Source organism: Equus asinus, chromosome 2, assembly GCF_041296235.1.
Source record: "Equus asinus isolate D_3611 breed Donkey chromosome 2, EquAss-T2T_v2, whole genome shotgun sequence".
Classification (NCBI taxonomy): Eukaryota; Metazoa; Chordata; class Mammalia; order Perissodactyla; family Equidae; genus Equus; species Equus asinus.
This window is the reverse complement of record NC_091791.1, coordinates 39,690,171-39,709,326: the sequence shown is the minus strand read 5'-3', so window position 1 is coordinate 39,709,326 and position 19,156 is coordinate 39,690,171. Positions and strand designations below refer to the sequence as shown.

The 19,156-nt window shown below is 41.6% G+C and overlaps 2 protein-coding genes across 6 annotated transcripts in view; one reads left to right on the top strand and one right to left on the bottom strand.

The window, feature by feature from the left end:
* The window catches only part of LIPA (lipase A, lysosomal acid type), a 277,601-nt gene that overhangs the window by 78,729 nt on the left and 179,716 nt on the right, over positions 1–19,156 (bottom strand). The gene's annotated exons all lie outside the window — the stretch shown is intronic.
* Positions 10,688–17,591, top strand: LOC106831954 (interferon-induced protein with tetratricopeptide repeats 2-like). Its single transcript, XM_014842452.3, has 2 exons — positions 10,688–11,005; positions 14,800–17,591. The coding sequence occupies exons 1-2, from the start codon at positions 11,001–11,003 to the stop codon at positions 16,199–16,201; spliced, it is 1,407 nt and encodes a 468-aa protein (XP_014697938.2). The 5' UTR covers positions 10,688–11,000; the 3' UTR covers positions 16,202–17,591.

Here is a 19,156-nt window from a genome sequence, read left to right as displayed (position 1 = left end):
AGCTATGATTAAAAATTTTTTTCTGGGTCCGGCCTGGTGGCATAGTGGTTAAGTTCACACAGTCCACTTCAGTGGCTCGGGGCTCACAGGTCCGGATCATGGGTGTGGACCTACACACTGCTCATCAAGTAATGCTGTGGTGGCATCCCACATAGAAAATAGGGGAAAGCTTGGCATAGATGTTAGCTCAGCAATAATCTTCTTCAAGCAAAAAGAGGAAGATTGGCAACAAATGTTAGCCCCAGGTCAATCTTCCTCACACACACACACACAAATTCTGTAATTGAATAGTTTTAAATGGCTTTGAAATACTGTTGATTTAATTTGCATTTCTTGGTTATTACTGACCATTTTCCACATGTATATTGGTAAATTATTATTTTTTTTTTTGAGGAAGATTAGCCCTGAGCTAACTACTGCCAATCCTCCTCTTTTTGCTGAGGAAGACTGGCCCTGAGCTAACATCCATGCCCATCTTCCTCTACTTGATACGTGGGACACCTACCACAGCATGGCGTGCCAAACGGTGCCATGTCCGCACCCAGGATCCGAACCGCGAAGCCTGGGCTGCCGAGAAGTGGAAGGTGCGAACTTAACCACTGCGCCAACAGGCCAGCCCCTATATTGGTAAATTTTAAACTGCCTGTTCATATTACTATTTGATAAATAATTTATTAGAGCCCTTTACATATTAAAAATAATATTTCTTGTCATACTTGTTGTAATCATTTATTTTCTGTCTTCTAGCTTGCCATTTGATTTTTGTGAAAAGAATTTGAGTGTGGCCTCTTTTTGTCATGTTTCTCATCTGCTCCAGATTCCCCTCCATCTCTGTAGGGAACCTGACTATTGCCTTTGTGGCTACAGAAAACTTGACCACTGACCAAAGCAAAAGGGTGGTGGTTCATGGCATCAGATGGTACCCATCAACATAGAGTGGGGAGCATTTGTGTTATTGTTCCAATTCTTGAATCTGTCCTAAGAACCAGCTCAGTAAAGCAAATCAACTGAGTTAGTGACACAGGTGTTACTCCACTTATTGGACCAACTTCAGATGTATAAAAAGCTCACTGTGGGCCAATCTGAATGAACTAGCTTTGTGCAGACTCCATCCCAGTGAAAGTTCTCCCAAGGGACATCTATTCATATCCAGCCCCAAACTATTGCCTTTTCATCTTCTCTTGACATCTTGGCCCCAGCGTTTCCTGTAGTTCCTCTGACTAGTTTGGTGGGTCAGAAGTTTAGGCCTACACCCTGGTTTCCATCCTTGAGAGAAGAAACAAAAAACCAACCTCACTAAACATTATTAGTCAATTACCACACCATTCTCCAACAGCATTTCTGCTGAGAGATTTACTTCTCCCTTTGCATTAGGAGCTCCAAAATCTCTGTGAACATCCTTCTCTAAGATAAGTGGGAAATGGGGTCGGCCCCATGGCCGAGTGGTTAAGTGCACATGCTCCACTTCGGCGGCCCAGGGTTTCGCCAGGTTGGATCCTTGGTGCAGACATGGCACCGCTCATTAGGCCATGCTGAGGAGGCATCCCACATGCCACAACTAGAAGGACCCACAACTAAAAATGCACAACTATGTACCAGGGGGCTTTGAGGAGAAGAAGAAGAAAAATAAAGTAAAATAAAGTAAAAATAAAAAATTGGCAACAGATGTTAGCACAGGTGCCAATCTTTAGGGGAAAAAAAGATAAGTGGAAATCAGGATGGCCCTTGGGAATAAATTTCCTCTACTTCCCCTTCCTTCAAGGCCATCCCTTCTGTCTGAGTCCATCTGGACTGCTATGACAAACTACCACAGATTGGATAGCCTATAAATAACAGAAACTCATTTCTCACAATTCTAGAGGCTGGACATCCAAGATCAGGGTACCAGCATGATCAGGTGAGGGCCCTCTTGCAGGTCACAGACTTCTCCTTGCACCCTCACATTGTGGAAGGGTCAAGCTAGCTTTCTGGGGCTTCTTTTGTAAGGTCACTAATCCCATTCATTAGGACTCTGCTTTCATGACCTACGCAACTCCCAAAGGTCTCACCTTTAATAATATCACCTTGAGCATTTAGTTTTCAACATATGAGTTTTAAGAGGAGACAAACATTCAAACCATAACATTCTTCTTTACATTCTGACTAATCTCAAAATATCATGTGTGTTTTAACACTTAAGGGATCAGGGAGTTCAGTCACACAGACATTTGGTTAATTGATATGGCACTGTTCTTGCTGTGTGATACTGTGTAAGAAACTAGCTCTCTCAGTTCCTCATCTGTAAGTGGGGATACTTACCACTTGCCTCCTGGGGCTGCTGTAAACATTAAATGAGATGATTCCTGTGCAAGGCCCACTTGACTAATGTAAATTGTTGTTACACAGAATGATAATGATATTAATAAATAAGATTTTCAGATGCTTCCTATGTGCCAGGCAATGTTACAGGTACTTTTTATATGTTATCTCATTTAATCCTCACAAAAGATATGAGGAATCTGAACTCAGAAAGATAAAACAATTCCCAGTCACAAAGAGAATGCAATAATTTCATTTCTCAGTAAATCCTCAGGCCCTGAGTTCTGATTTTTAAGGTTTCCTCTTTTTTTCTGTATAAGTCAGCTTCCTAGCAGGAAAATGATGCCAAAATCAAGCTGAGTAATTGAAGAAAGTTGAATAAAGAGGTGGGTTGAGTTTAGAGACAATAAGAGCCAATGTAATATCTTGGTGGTAACAACATACTGGGCCTAAAGGAGCAAGAAAAGGGAAAAGTTACAGGGACATAAAGAGAGAACAGTAAACAGAGGGCCAACTAACAGCAACTGTGGACTTCCTTAGAGGAAAGTTCTGGAGGGTGGAAGCCCCAGAAGTAAATATTTGAGGATACTGCTCCCTCTCTCTGATCTCTTGTTGTGTTTCCTTTTGGCCAAACCCACTGAGAAGCCAGAGACTGTGGAGATCACTGATGTCTACAAAGGCAGGTGGAGAAGGATGAATAATGGATCTGAAGGGGAAAATGGAAACTATCTAGTACTAATTCCATGATCTTATGACACATACATTACTTGATTTTTAGAAATGCATAGTCAAAAGCAAACACTGAGGGGCAGAGGAGAGAGAAACACAAAGAAGTAAATAAAAATGAAAAGCATCACTAACATTTTGGTGTATATCTTCCCTAAGAAGCAAACTTATAAAACCATCCTCATTTTTCACTACCAAATCTTCACCCTGCCTAACTATGTGCCCTCAGCCTGCATCCCCTTCCATAATTTTGGAAGAATTATCCCTATTGTAAATTTTTAAAAAGCATCACAACTTTGTTTTGATTTACATCGTATTTCACCTACTCAAAGACTCTCCAGTTATTATCAGCTCTTTTGTATCATCAGTTTTTCCATCCCTACTGAATCACCCCCATTAGCATATAACATTCATTAATATCACCCAGTTTCAAAACAATCTCCCCTTATCTATCTCAAGCTATACCCACCCAGCTTTCTGTTTTCACAGTGAAACTTGTTAGAATTGCCTCTTCACTTCTTGTTTTCTCCTCAACTCATTCCAAATGAGCATTTCCCGCCATCTCTCTTGACACACATCTCTTACAAAAGTCACCAATGACCAACATGTTGCCAAATCCAGTGGCCACTTTTATGTCCTCATTTTAGTCCTTTTTTCAAGAACTAACTTTACCACTTCCTCTTTGAAACCTCTTTTTTTGTTCTTGTTTTTCACTAGTTCTTAGGGCAGCATTACCATGGAGTTGTCTTCCTTCCTCACTGGCCACTCCTTCTCAGCCCTCTCTGCTGCTTCTCATCTTCTATCCAATCTCTGAAAGTCACAGTGCCCCAAGGTTCTCTTGGGCATGCCCTCTCTTCTACGTCGACATTCCCTCTATAGGTAATGGCATTCAGACCCAAGGCTTTCAGAGCTACCTATATGGTCAGGACTTCCAGATTTATCACTCCAGGGTTGACCTCTGAACTCTAGACTCATCTATCCAACTACTGCCTTAATGGCTCCACTTGGATGTCCAATGAACATCTCAATTTATGCCAAAACAGAACTCCTGGCTTCTCCCATAAACCTATTTCTCCTGTTGTCTTCCTCAACTCAGTAAGTGTTACTATGTCCATCATGTTGCTCAAACCAAAAACTTACTATAATCCTAAGTTCTCTCTTTACCTTATACCCCAGATCCAATAATCAGCAAGTCCTGTTGACTCAGCCTTCAAAAATATACCCCAAATCTGGGGCTGGCCCCGTGGCCGAGTGGTTAAGTTCGCGTTCTCCGCTGCAGGCGGCCCAGTGTTTCGTTGGTTCGAATCCTGGGCGCGGACATGGCACTGCTCGTCAGACCACGCTGAGGCAGCGTCCCACATGCCACAACTAGAAGAACCCACAACGAAGAATACACAACTATGTACCGGGGGGCTTTGGGGAGAAAAAGGAAAAAATAAAATCTTTAAAAAACAAAGAAAATATACCCCAAATCTGTTCACTTCTCTCTGTCTCTTCCGCTATCACACTAATCTTGGCCACCATCAGTCCTTGCCTGGACCTTGCCTAGACAATAGCTTCCTAACCTGTCTACCAGTTTCCACACTTGACTTCTTAAAATCCATTCTCCATACAGCCAGAATGATTTTGTCCAAATATATATAAAATCAAGTCACTCCTCTGCTTAAACTCTCCCATAATACACACCCCTATCCATTGTTTCATATGTCACTTAGAACAACATCCATGCTTCTTATCCCATCTGACAGGCCCCAAGTGATCTGGTCCTTGGCTGATTCTGAGACATATCTCACATGACCCTCCCCCTGCATCAGATGCATCAGCTTTTTTTCTCTTTTTTTTTTTTAAGATTGGCACCTGAGCTAACAACTGTTGCCAATCTTCTTTTTTTTCTGCTTTTTCTCCCCAAATTCCCCAAGTACATAGTTGTATATTTTAGTTGTGGGTCCTTCTAGTCGTGGTATGTGGGATGCTGTCTCAATGTGGCCTAATGAGCAGTGCCATGTCTGCGCCCAGGACCTGAACCGGCGAAACCCTGAAACCGGCCAAGCAAGTAAACTTAACCACTCGGCCACGGGGTTGGCCCTCAGCTTCTTTTTTTTAAACATGCCAAGTTCATTCCTGCCTCAGGGCCTTTGCAGTTGCTCCTCTCTGTGCCAGGAAAGGTTCCCCCAACCTCTAGATCTTTGAAGACCTAGTTTTTTCTTGTCATTTAGGTTGCAGCTTAAATGTTTCTTCCTCAGGGAGTCTTTTTCAAACTACCCTACTTAAAATAACTCTAGCTCCCCCCTCATCACCACCAAATACCCAGACGGATCCTGACTAATACTCTCAGTTTTAATTTCATCAGGACAGCAGTAATCATGACCGGATAGTGTCACACAAGGATATTTTCTTGTATTCTCCCATATTTTCATTTAATGGTGTCTTCTTCCACTGGAATGTGAGCTGAGAGTAAGGATCTGTGTGTCTTCTTCACTGCTTTATCCCTACTGCCTAAAATGACACCTGCCCCAATACCTATTTAACAAGTGAATGACAGAGATATAAATACGTAAATTCATTTATTTGTTCAACAAACATTTGTAGACATGTATATGTACCAAGACACATACTCATACGTGTATGTATTTCAAATACTTGTTTAACAAGTGAATTATATTTACATAGCTGCTACCTATAGCTTTAGACTGCTAGTTAAGAGTGTAAGCTGTGAAGCTAGACTGCCTGGGTTCAATTCTACATCTGCCTCTAAATAAAAGAAAAATCAACTCAGTGGAAAAATGGGCAAAAGTCACGGACAGGAAATGAAAATGACTTTAAACCTATGAAACGATTATCAATGTCATTCCTATTAAGAGCAAAGCAAATCAACACTACAAGGGAGACCATCTCAGGTCAATAAAGAAAACACTTTCTCTAAGAGTGTAGTAACAAGGATGTGGGTAAGCAGGCTCTATTGCGCATTGCTATTGAGATTGTACATTGTATAGCTGAGGGAATTTGTTGCTGGCAATTAAGTATACAAGAATCTTTGCCCCAGAGATTCCACTCTTATTAATTTACTCTGTATTTGCATGTGCACACAAAGACATGTACATGGATGTTCATGAAGCTTTGTTTATAATAACAAAACAGTGAAAACAATTCAAATATCCATCTTTAGGGGACTCAGTAATTTAACTTAATATTTCATACATGGAATAGCATTACCTATTGTTAAATAAAACAGCAGTTCTAAATGTAAAAATATAGATAGAACACTATCTCTGAGATATATTAAAAATGAAAAGATAAAACTGCAGAAGAGTGTGAACAGCATGCTTTATTCAAAGGAAGGAAGGGCAGGAGGGAGAAAAAAAGAAAAAGCATATCACAAGTATGCATAGAATATTTAGGAAGGATATATTCCCTCTGGAGTAGCCTCTAAAGAGGAAAGTGGTTGTCTGGGAGTCTGTATCAGAGGAAGGCTTACTTTCAACTGTATATCTTTTTGAATTTGATTCCAAGAGCAAATATTACATAGTGAAATAAAGTAAGTAACAAAATAAATTCAAAACAAAGATGGTCAGGGCAGAATGCTGTGACCACCTCATTGGTGTCCACTCTGCATTTAGTTCCTATCATGTGCAGACCACACTAATCAATGTTTAAAAATCTCTGCACATAATTGACTAGTGTCTATTTCCAGGTCCTTCCCCATGACTTAATCTCTACCACCACCCACCCAGTCACCCCACCTCAACAATACACAAAATGTTCTCCAACTCTTTTCACCTACCCATAATTTTGTTCATCAAAATTGATTTTTGAAAATGTAACTGCCTCCTGGAAGTTTACTCTGACCACTTTCCTCCGTTTGACCACTCTCCTCTGTCTCTTTTGCCATCACTATTAGGGAATTTACTTTTTTGTACAACAAACTTTTCTTGGGTTCCCAATGGGTGCCAAGTAACGTGATAAATGAGAGTGTACCAAGATGAAAAGCATACATGTTTAATAGTTCACACTACAATATTGTGCTTCTGTTGACAACACACACAATTTCAGTCGTCTCCTTTCCCAAAAATAGCTTCATCCATTCCATGTGCTTTCCAGTTTCCTTGTTTTTCTTTAAAGATTGGGACCTGCGCTAACAACTGTTGCCAATCTTTTTTTTTTTTTCCCTGCTTTTTCTCCCCAAATCCCCTCAGTACATAGTTGTATATTTTTTAGTTGTGGGTCCTTCTGGTTGTGGCATGTGGGATGCTGCCTCAGCATGGCCTAACAAGTGGTGCCATGTCCGCGCCCAGGATCTGAACCAGCGAAACCCTGGGCAGCCAAAGTGGAGTGTGAACTTAACCACTCGGCCATGGGGCCGGCCCCCGCTTTCCAGTTTTGAAGGGCTTTCCTCTCTGTTATTAGTGTGTGAAAGTTTAATCCTGCAATCATATTAGGAACTCCAGAAAGGCAGGGACCAGGGTTTTTATTTCATAGTGATACCTTCCTCCCCTGACACTGAGATGCAATTTTAGCCTGTGTTGCTTGGACTTGCATGAATTTGGGGGTCTCTGCCTCTAGCCCTTTAGGAAGTACAAAAGGAGTCTAAAGAAAGGTGCAGGGCCAGCCCGGTGGCGCAGCAGTTAAGTTCAAACGATCTGCTTCGGCGGCCCACGGTTTGCCGGTTCGGATCCCGGCAGACATGGCACTGCTTGGCAAGCCATGCTGTGGTAGGCATCCCACATATAAAGTAGAGGAAGATGGGCACAGATGTTAGCTTAGGGCCAGTCTTCCTCGGCAAAAAGAGAGGATTGGCAGCAGATGTTAGCTCAGGGCTAATGTTCCTCAAAAAAAAAAGAAAAGAAAAAAAAGAAAGGTGCAAAGTCTGGTTGGAAACTGTGAAAGACTCTAAAAGCGTTGCTTCCAGAGACCTGGTGAGGCAGCTGATAAGAGAGGTGCAAATGCTCCTACTGCCAGCTTCAAAAGAAATCCAGAGTTAATATACAAGTAGAGAACACATAAACATTTCCTCTGACTATCCTTGTTGTCCCTTGTACCATTATGTGGCCTTTTTCACTTCTCTTTTACCTACCAATGCTTCCATGATAATCTACTTCTAAAACTCTTTTTATTCTCAGAATCAAACATTGACAAACATTTGAGGCATTCTTGGAGTGTACTAATGTTTTGCCTAAATGCTCTTCAAAGGGATATTACCAATAAAGTTTCTACATGAGGACAGGGGTCTCTGGGACCAACAAGGTGAAAACAGAATCCCCACCCCATAGCAGAAGAGGTCAGAATAAGAGAGTCAATGTCAAAAGGAACCTCCCAGAGGATGGAGCCGGGGATGTGGAGAACGAGCGCAAGAGAGTTCCCATCAGAGAGCAGAATCAGGGTCTAACTGAGAAACTTCCACCATTGCCAGGACAGAGGGTCTTCAGAATGCCTATCCAGCAGAATTTCATCATTGCTACCAACTCGTGACCTCTGAGGTGACTCCCTGTTCCTGTTTTTCAAATTAGAATGTATTATGGTTATCACGCCCTACCATTGTACATGGTTCACATGAATTACCTAGTCTCATCTAGTCTTTTAGTTTTTTATCACCAGATCACAAGGAGTCACACCCAGACCATTGAGGAGAACAGTGAATCACCCAGAGATCTCTGACCATGAGCTGGTGCAATGATTGCCTTGACTCTGAGTTGACTCCCTTGGGAAAGGTCTGAGTATGCTCTGTGTTTGGGAAGGGTACGTTATGGATATTAGGGCCAGAGCAGACAGTGTGATAGAAACAGCTCTGGCCCACCCAAATGAGTGCTCCTGCTTCCATAGTATGAAGTTGTTACTGCGAGGGGGGCTTCCTAGTCTGGATCTACGTTTCCCAACTGCCCCTTACATCTAAGCAGACCATGAATTGCTTGGTCCCACTCCTAGCATTTCTGATTCACTAGGTCTGGGATGGATTCTGAGAATTTGCATTTCTAGCTGGTTCCATGATCATGCTGGTACTGCTGGTGGTTGATGACCATGTGAGAGCTGGTATACTATACCCTCTTTGTAGCTGATGCAGCCCCTCAAGCTGGCTTTCCTCATTCTGGGTACAGCAAACACGGAGTCTTAGTTTAGGTTGAGACAGGGGCAGCCCTAGGCATATATTCTAGGACACTGACACATCAGTATTTGTAACAACCAGAGTAAACAGAACTCTCACTGAGTCAGTTTCATTTTTCTCAAAATAGCAATATTGCCAGGAAAAACTGCTTTTCCTTTCCGGTTTCTATTTTGCAATCATACCGTGTTTTCTCACAACTGTTAGAACCCTATCGTGGTAGCATTATACACAGGCACTGGCCACACAGATTTCTGAAGAGTAAATCAGTACCTTTAGGCACTTTCAAAACTCACTGACCATGTGCCTTCTCTGTGCTTCTCCCAGCCAGTACCTTTATTAATAAGATTTAAACATTTCTATACAATAGTTTTCTTGGATGCAAATTCCAAAAAACAAAACAAAACCCACAATGTTCCTAGTTTCATATTTCAGCATTTCTTGTAATTTGACATACATTTCTATAAATACATAATAGAATTTGTAAATAGAACTAAGAACTTGTAACTCTTGAGTGAGATCTAAAAGTAAGGGTTTCCAACTGGGATAGGCTTAGCTGTGTATTCTAATAAAAGGATAGAGGATTGTCAAGAAGCATAGCTTCTGCTTCCACGCTGCCCAAAGCAGAAAAATCCACAATAATGAATGCTTTCTCCAAGACTGAATAGCCCACCTTAGCAACCTCAGTTTTATCAGAGAATATGTTTCACCTATGCTCTGTGTAATTTCCTGACCTCAAAGACACCTGGTGCTATTACCTTTTTTCCCTTGGGTCTATGTACATTGTAATCCCTTTGTGATTAAGTGTATGAATAAGAAAAAAGCAAAGAAATCACATTTCTTCTATCATAACAAATCGCTATGGCTGCAAATTGCCATGTGTGAGTGCTGAATACCAGGGTAACCCATGGAGATTTAAAATGTTATTGAGCTCAGGGAAGCCAAGAATGTGCAGAGATGTTAGGAATTGTTTGGCTTAGATTAGTGGTCATGATGGATTGTGGAATGTTAGAGGAACTAAAGCTCTGGAAAAAGCAAACATAAAAAGTTTCCCTTCTGGTCTCTTTGGGTAATGATTTTAGTTCTTAATTATAATAAACACTAACATTTACTTATGTGCCAGGCCTTATTCTAAGGATATTATGTATTAATCCATTTGGTCCTCACAACACCATTATGAATTGGTAGCAGTATTATCCCCATTTCTCAGGAGAACAAACTAGAACACAGAGACTTTAATAATTTCCACAGTGCCACAGCATATAAATGGAGCCTGGTTTCAACTCCAGGTAGACTGACATCAGAGCCCATGGTTCTAATCAGGTATTCATTCATGCAACTACATTTTGAATGCCTGCCATGTGCCAGGTATTATTGCAGGGACTGGAGGTTCAGCAGTGAATGAAACAGATGAAAACTCCTGCCCTGTGGAGGTCACATAACTGCTCCTTACAGTGGCCTGCAGGACACATTGGTAATAAGGGTGGGCACGGTGAGGATGGGTTAACATTGCAATAATGAGGCAGGGTGCTTGGTAAATGTATCCTTCTCCAAGTTGGGCTCCCTCCTTCAGCTGATCTAAGACATGATATAGTTCACCAAGAGGAAGTTCTTCTGACTCACTGCATAGAGTGGGGGTAGGGGCCCCAAATGGTCTTGCCTCTTACTCAAGATTCATTTTCTCTTAGAGCTCTGCCAATTTCACTTTCCAGTTTCAATTTCTCTGGCCTAAAATCAATTGCAGAGGAAATGAGGCTATGGAATCAGGTGATGCTTCCATATATAGGTCTCTGTGGCAATTATTTGAGGCAGAGGAGATTTCTGAAGAGCACAGTAGCCTAAACTGCAGCCTTTCAGAACAGCTGAGAAGTTCACGGCAATCATGAGGTAAGGATTCTCCCTTCTCTAATCTCTGTGAAAATGTCTAATCAATCTTAATGTGGAATGCAAATCCTAAACAGCCATGCTCCAATGAACGCAAGTTCCAGAACTGTTTTGCTTTAGGGTTTGTTTATAGCCTTACCACCTACTGGGGAAGCTGAGCGCTGAGGTCAGAGAGGAGTGAGGCAGGAAGGAAAGGGGCAGAGACAGAGCGATGTTTAATCAGGCAGGTGCTTCATTTAAAGTTGGGGTCTGGGGGAGTTGCTCCTTTAGACTGTCTCTCTTTTGTTTCTTATTTGAAAGGATTAAGTGAGGGGCTTTTAATAAGATTCTCATCTAACAAAAGATCTCTTTTTTAGCAGATATTGTTAAAAATGTATTCAAGGTAAGCAACCCTACTTCATGCTAAGGTGGATATTACTTTTAATGTGTTCATTCATTTCAGATTTGTCTTACGGCTGGTAAAATGTATTCATTCATTCAACCGAAATATATTTTACCCCAAAATTCTACTGATTGGCTAAAGTCCTCCCATCTGAATTATGAATTGGAAATGGAGTGCTTGGAGAAAATAGTCCCCACCTCTAAAATCCTCTCACACTCCGGCAACATAAGATTGCCCTGGGGAGGAAGTGTTAGCTCATTGGGTAGGAAGCAGCTTTCTGTTTTCTCCAGTTTGAGGGTGAGGATGCCTAAGCCTCAGTCTTGGGGGCTTACAGAATCCAGCAACACCAGCCCCATCTCTTACTTCCTAGGGGACACAGTACGCTCCTTCTATAAGTTTCCTGATCTCTCTTCTAGAAACAATATTTTTTCTGCTAATATGCATGTCTGCCTGATAGAAAAAAAACATATTTGAGGTATTTCCAGATGTCTGTTTCTATAGTAACTCAGAATCTTTAGAATCCTTGTTCCTATTTCTTAGAATTTTAGTATGATCTTCTCTTAGAATTTTTGCCATAATAATACAGACTTATCAGTCTTTCTTGTAATTTTCTTTGATTCTTTAGCTATCGGCTCTGTCACCAGGCATTGCCCCTGTGCTCTAAGACAGTGGTTCTCAATTTTGAGCATGCCTAAGAGTTTACACCTGGAGAGTTTACAAGACGGATTCCTGGGCTCAAGCCCCTACCCCAGATCTGATTTGGTAGTTCTAAGTTGGGATCCAAGGAGGCACATTTCTAACAGGCTCCTGAGTGGTACTGGTACTGCTCTAAGACACTGTGGTGGCAGCATCAGATCTGAGCCTGGCAAATGGTGACACTGTGGCTTTCATCCAGACAAGAGGCAGGGGACGAAATTATTGTGGTTGTGTAAACAGTTGGAACTTCTAGAGCTATCAGGAGTAGAAGTCTGACAAGTCTGAGTCCAGGAAGCAAGTATCTGGGACCAGCCTCTGATTTACCAGTGGAAATAAAAACCCATAACCACACAGTGCAATTGGATGCCTTTTGAATGGCTGCTCAAAGGGATTTTATCTAAGTGTATATATTAAATGTCTCTATCCTGCAAATGCACAACTAACCATATGTTTTTGTTTTATATGTTAGAGATCATTTCAACTGTATTCACTCTCTTTGTAACTTTTATAAAATGAGACAGGAGCTAAAGAGCTTATGTGCTAAGGGAATCTTCCTGTAACCTCACTGAGAAGGAAAGTAGATCAGATTGGACATGAACTTTTCAAGGGAAGACTGCTGTCATTACAACGCCAGATACCAAGGCAGGCACTCTCTTGGGCTCCCTGCCCCCTCCCCCCATGTTACATGGAGAGGCTCAGACAACCTGGATCTTCGCTAAGACCTGCCCCGGGGTTTTAAAGGACAGTGGGTCCTTCCCTGAGCAGAAACTCCTACCCATTTTCCCTCCTGTTTTTTGTTTATTCTGCTCGAGGGAGTTAAGTCTCCACTTGTTTCAAGTAACAGATATGAGCAGGAACTGATTTAAAGTTCCTGGAATGGCTGACAGGACCTATGCATAGGTCTATAGCAACCCCAGGAGGAGTAGAACGAACACTGGAGAGCTTGAGGGACCCAGACTCTGTGTCTTCTCCGTGTGCATCTGGGTCACTCACTCTGCACGATATATTACAGAATATGGTCACCATCAGACCACCAGCATGCACAGCACTCTTTTTAACATGTAAAAACGGGCTTTAGCTCCCTCACTCCCTCTCAGTTTCGTTTCCAGCTTTCACTTGAGTTTGGGTGCCCAGCCCTGGTCCAATCAAATTAGGGGATGGAAGGGGGCTATAAAAAGTGAAAGATAGGGGGCAGGAAGAAAATGGGGGAATAGAATTTTCCATTTGGACAAGTATTTCAAAAGTGATCCTTGCCACATAACATGACTTCCCAGATGTCTACTGGTTCTCTATGTCAGAATCCATAATATTTAGAATATCAGCTCCTGATAAAAGAGTTAATTCATATATACCATGAAAAAAAACTTTTTTTAAGTGAGAAAAAGCTAAATTTCAGGTATTTTAATACATAGATAATGTAGAGAAACAATTTTAGGCAATTAATGATTTTTAACCTACACATCTCCAAAGTTATTCAAGATGAGCTTTTTGTTTATTTGTTTGCTGTTTCTATTTGGTTGGTTTTGCATATTTGTTTGTCTGTTTGTTTCTTTTGAGGATCAACACAAAAGAGAATGGAAAATCTTTCCAGAAGAGTTGCAAGGGCACTAAAGGAAAAAGAGCATTTTCCATAAGAAAAGATGCTAGCTGTCTTGTGGGCCTCCTCCTGTAGCCACACTTCTAACCCCATTATGAAAGCAAACCACAGGAGAGCAACAATAAAATTTCAAAAGAAAATTAAAGCAACAAATGTAGAATTATTAATAGATTAATTCAATGAGACATGCTAAGAACAGAAATCACCAGGCTAAGAAGTAGAGGGGGGAGGGGGGAGCAAAAATTGATTATATTTTATTCCAAAATAAAATTTTAAGACATTGCTAACATATATAATAATAATAAAAAAGTTAGGAGGTAGAATAATACAAAAGCAGGGGAAATGAGTAAAAATTAAGAGTGGTTGAAAATAAGATTTAAATGGTTAAGATGGCAAAGTTAGGAAAAAATGAGAATATAGAATGTCAAAATAATAAAAAGACAAAAACAATTTAATAGAAAAATTTGGATAAACAAAAAGAATCAATTAAAGATATATGACAAGCTCAAATAATTAGACAGGAAATAGAAAGTAATAAAGATTTAAAAAGACAAATTAAGGAGAACTAAGGAATTAAAAATATAGAAGACAAAAAATGGAGTTGAATTTCAGATGGATAAAAAGAGATTAAAATCAGGATGGCAAAACATTAAAAGAATAGAAAATTATACAATTAAAATTTCAAAATACAAAAGTAAATGCTAGGTAAAAATGAAGAACAGAAACAAAAAGCAAGTAAATAGACTTAAAAATTACCTAAAATCTAACCTCTGCTGAAACCACTTCCCTCAGATTTGGCAGCCCCTGCAGAGGCCCTCGTAAGCAGAAAGCGGAGGGCCAGCACTACCTCACAAAAACTGCCTTACTCAGGAAAACAGCCCCAGGCTCAGAGACCTGCCCACTCCCTCCCCCTAACTCTTTTGCTGCTATTGTCACCCATTCCTGCTTCCCTCAGCATTTAACACAGGCCAAAATATAGAAAGAGAAAAAAAGAATTTTCCTTTTTGATTGGGGCAAACGCCCTTTAGGAGGAAAAGAATCCTATTTGCCATACTCCCCATTTCTTGCCAACCGAATCTGCGCTATGTCTCAAAATGTCCATCTTTGTGTTTTTCCCTACAGTGAGACCACAAAGAACTCCTTGGAGAGCAGCCTGAGGCAACTAAAATGCCATTTCACCTGGAACTTGTTAGAAGGAGAAAAGTCCTTGGATAATTTTGAAGACCGAGTGTGTAACCAAATTGAGTTTCAGAACAGTGAATTCAAAGCCACGATGTACAATATATCGGCCTACATAAAACACCACAGAGGCCAAAACGAGGCAGCCCTGGAGTGCTTACGGCAAGCTGAGGAGTTAATCCAGCGAGAGCACGCTGACCAAGCAGAAATCAGAAGTCTGGTCACATGGGGAAACTATGCCTGGGTCTATTATCACATGGGCAGACTCTTGGAAGCTCAGATTTATGTAGACAAGGTGAAACAAGTGTGCAAGAAGTTTTCCAGCCATTATAGAATTGAAAGACCTGAAATAGATTGTGAGGAAGGGTGGTCACGGTTAAAGTGTGGAGGAAACCAAAATGAAAGGGCAAAAGCATGTTTTCAGAAGGCTCTGGAAAAGAACCCAAAGAACCCAGAATTCACCCCTGGATTGGCAATTGCGAGCTACCGTCTAGATAACTGGCCACTGCCTCAGAATCCCGTTGACTCTCTGAGGCAAGCCATTTCGCTGAATCCTGACAACCAGTATGTTAAAGTCCTCTTGGCTCTTAAACTTCAAAAGCTGGGCGAAGAAGGTGAAGGAGAGAGGTTAGTTGAAGAAGCTTTGGAGAAAGCCCCGCATGCAACAGATGTGCTTCGCAGTGCAGCAAGGCTGTATCGAAGCAAAGGTGCCCTGGACAAAGCTATAGAACTGCTTAGAAAGGCTGTAGAATTCATGCCAAACAATGCCCACCTGCATTACCATATTGGGTGCTGCTATAGGGCAAAACTCCTCGAAATACAGCAGGTAGGAGAGAATGAGGTGTACGGGAAAAGAGAGAAGGTACAGGAACTAATAGGACGAGCTGTGGATCATTTAAAGAAAGCTGATGAGATCAGTGGAAATCTCTCTCATGCCTGCTCCTATCTTGCCTGCCTCTATGCACAAGCAGGGCAGTATGAGGAAGCAGAGTATTACTTCCAAAAAGAATTCAGCAAAGAGCTTACTTCTGTAGCCAAACAAGTGCTCCATCTGCGATATGGGAACTTTCAGCTGTATCAAATGAAGTGTGAAGACAAGGCCATCCACCATTTTATAGAGGGTGTGAAAATAAACCAGGAGTCCAAGGAGAAAGAAAAGATGAAAAACAAGCTGGAAAAAATTGCCCAAACCAGACTGTCTAGAAACAGAGCCGATTCTGAGGCTTTGCATCTCTTGGCGTTTCTTCAGGAGGTAAACGGAGAAACGGGACAAGGAGACGAAAACTCTGAAAGGGATTTGGACTCTGGAAGCCTCATCCCTTCAGCATCTTTAGCTGAGGAATGAGGAACCTGGACATGGCGCCCTCAGGGCTACTGCTAGAAGGGAGCTGAAACCCCTCAACCAAGTTCGTATTCAAAATATTTAACAACTGGTGTGGCATAGGCATGCACTAAGACACTGGCCACCGTACTAGGTCAGGGTTATGGAGAATTCTACTGGGCCAGGTGTTAACACTTGAATTGCTCAAGGAGTTCTGGGACAGGCATTAGGTTGGGGTTAGGTCCTGGGGCTTGGTAAAGGGGCTATTTTCCAATGGAATTCTTGGGAGCGGTTTGCACAGGGACATTTGCTTAGTCACCCTGCATAGGGTGATGCCTGGGGTATGTTTCTATGTTGATATAAAGCAGCCAGATTGCTCACACCGGTAGCAATGTGGTCCATTTTTACAATGTTTTTCCATCCTTGGAGTCGTTTTAGATCCTGTACAGCTCAGCCCTGCATAGGCACTAATGTGCTGCGTCCATCCAAAGGTTGGAGGAACAAAGCTTAGAGAGGGCTTGGTGTCCCCTCTCTCACTTCTGCCTCCTTCCCCCTTCTCCTCCCCAGGCAATCCTCAATCTAGACTCTCCTACATAACATGGGTTCAAGTGTCCCATTAACTGAGGTGGGAACATAGTTTGAAAAAAAGAGCAGAGAACAGGTCAAATCTAGAAGGCACATATCTAGCAGAAGCAATGCGGTCCAGGCAACCACAATAGCAGAGTTTCAGGAGCCACGCAGGGAAATTTTACCTCCTCTCTGCCCTGCCTGGAATCATAATACAGCATGTGAAGAACAAAAGAAAGAGGATTCAAATCTTCAGGGAAACCACAAAATTCATGGTATGCTTGTGGTCATTGGGATTTTCTAGGTAAATACTGCATGACCTGCAACATCAAGGTTAGTGTGAAGCAAAACAGAGTCAGCTGGGCCAGCATGAGATCACCAGCCACCCTCTGGGTTGCAAAATGTTTGCCTGTTGGAATTAGCTTAAATTTAAATGGTGGTTACCAGGGCCTGGGGGTGGGGGAATGGGAGAGATGTTGTTTAAGGGTATAAAGTTGCAAACTTGTGGATAAGTCCTAGAGATCTAATTAATGCACACTATAGTGATTATAGGCACAATGTTGTATTAGAATCATCAAACTTACTAAGAGATAAGATCTCAATTATTCCCACCACAAAAAAAGAAATGATAATTACATAGTGTAATAGACATGCTATCACTACAATGACAATCATATTACAATATAAAAATGCATCAAATTAACATGTTGTAGACGTTAAATTTACAGAATGTTATATGTCAAATTATATTTCAATTAGTTTAAGTAGATATTAACATTTTATTAAGGAATTAAAGGATTATCCTATAAAATTCAAGCTGTTTTTAAATTAAAAATTCTAACTGTAACACGGTTTTCATGTTATTATCTGTATTAAAAATAGTGTGTGTGCACTTGAGATCATCAATATGCAAAGTATGGATTCCTGAAAAAATACACAGATTTAATTAATGAATAACTTAGGCGTGATGGAACATAAACAAGTGTTCTGGTTTTTCTGAAATTTTGCTGTACCTTAAGTCTTCCAGACTCAGCTACGCATAAATGAAACATTACCCTGGGGATGAACTGGCTCCACAGAACCCAGACTGGTCTACTATCATGACCACTGAACAAAAGAAACATTTTTTTCTACAGCCTTAAGAGTCCAGGCTTACCCTGACACCCACCACCACACAGCTTCATATACACAAATACCCTGTCCCCACACTGACAGAGGGTGGGTTGCTGCCCTTCTCTGTTATATCTTGTTAACATCCTGTGTCCACATTCTCTGTCCTCTTCTGAGCCTTCATTATGAGAAATGACGAAGTGTGGCCAATTCTGTTATGCCCCCTCCTGGAGGCATTCTAAAGGATGTTGGAGAGTTTTCCCTATTAAGTACAAAATAGAAAGAGACACAAAGCCCTGAAGTCACTCTTGTTTGTCAAGAGGCCTCTGGTGGAAAACACAATTCACACCAGCTGCAAAGGTAAACTCATTCCATTGGACTGAATTGGACAAGCATCCATCCCGGGGAAAGGTTTAGCTCACTTTGCCTGAGTGACTTATTATTGGATCTGGTGCCTGGGGAGGAAAACCAGGAGTGTTCTGAGTGGAAGGTAAGATGGGCAGGTAAGCTGACCTTGAGAGAGGACCACTGGCACCTGTAGAGGGCTAAAGAAGGTACACCAGGTGTATGTAATCTTGTCATTGCATGGCATGCCACCCAAACCCTTGCTGGAACAGGACCCTGAAAGGAAAGAGGAGGAAAGGCTAGGGAAGAGATATATGACATATTATACTTGATATTTAATTGAAGACTTAAAGCTAACAGAAATGACTGAAAAACAATAAGGAAAATTATGAGCGTAGCTCATGTTTCCTGAAATCTCATTATCAGGGATAAGAAATGAGCCACATCAATTGGAATGACTTGAATTCCCTGGCTCTTAACCACACCTCCCAGTGCAGGACATTTGACTCCCCTCATATCCTCACCCAGGTAGATAACAAGCCCCCAGTAGGTGTCTCCTCAGTGTTGATGAACAAGTCCGTCAGAATCATCTAATCACATCTGCTATTGGTATTGCTCCAGCACCCACACCCATCAATGTCCTCTGTCCTCAAAACTGCTTCAACACATCTCATCATTCTCTGTATTTGACTGCCACCTTCAGAGTACTGATATCCCTGCCAAAAATGTTCTCAAGTGTCTCAGTGCCCATGAAGGCGGGAGGAACATTTCTCTCATTCCTGTCTGTGTTCCAAGTACTACTAATTACTCCTCAGCCTCAGAGTCCTCAGTGAAAGATTCATCAGCCTCTGCTAGTAGCGCCTTTTTCCATAGGGCTCAAACACAGTCCCTGGGGCAGCCAACCTTGAGTCACGCTCCACTTTCATCTTTCCTCCCACCTCTGGTCAACTGACTTGC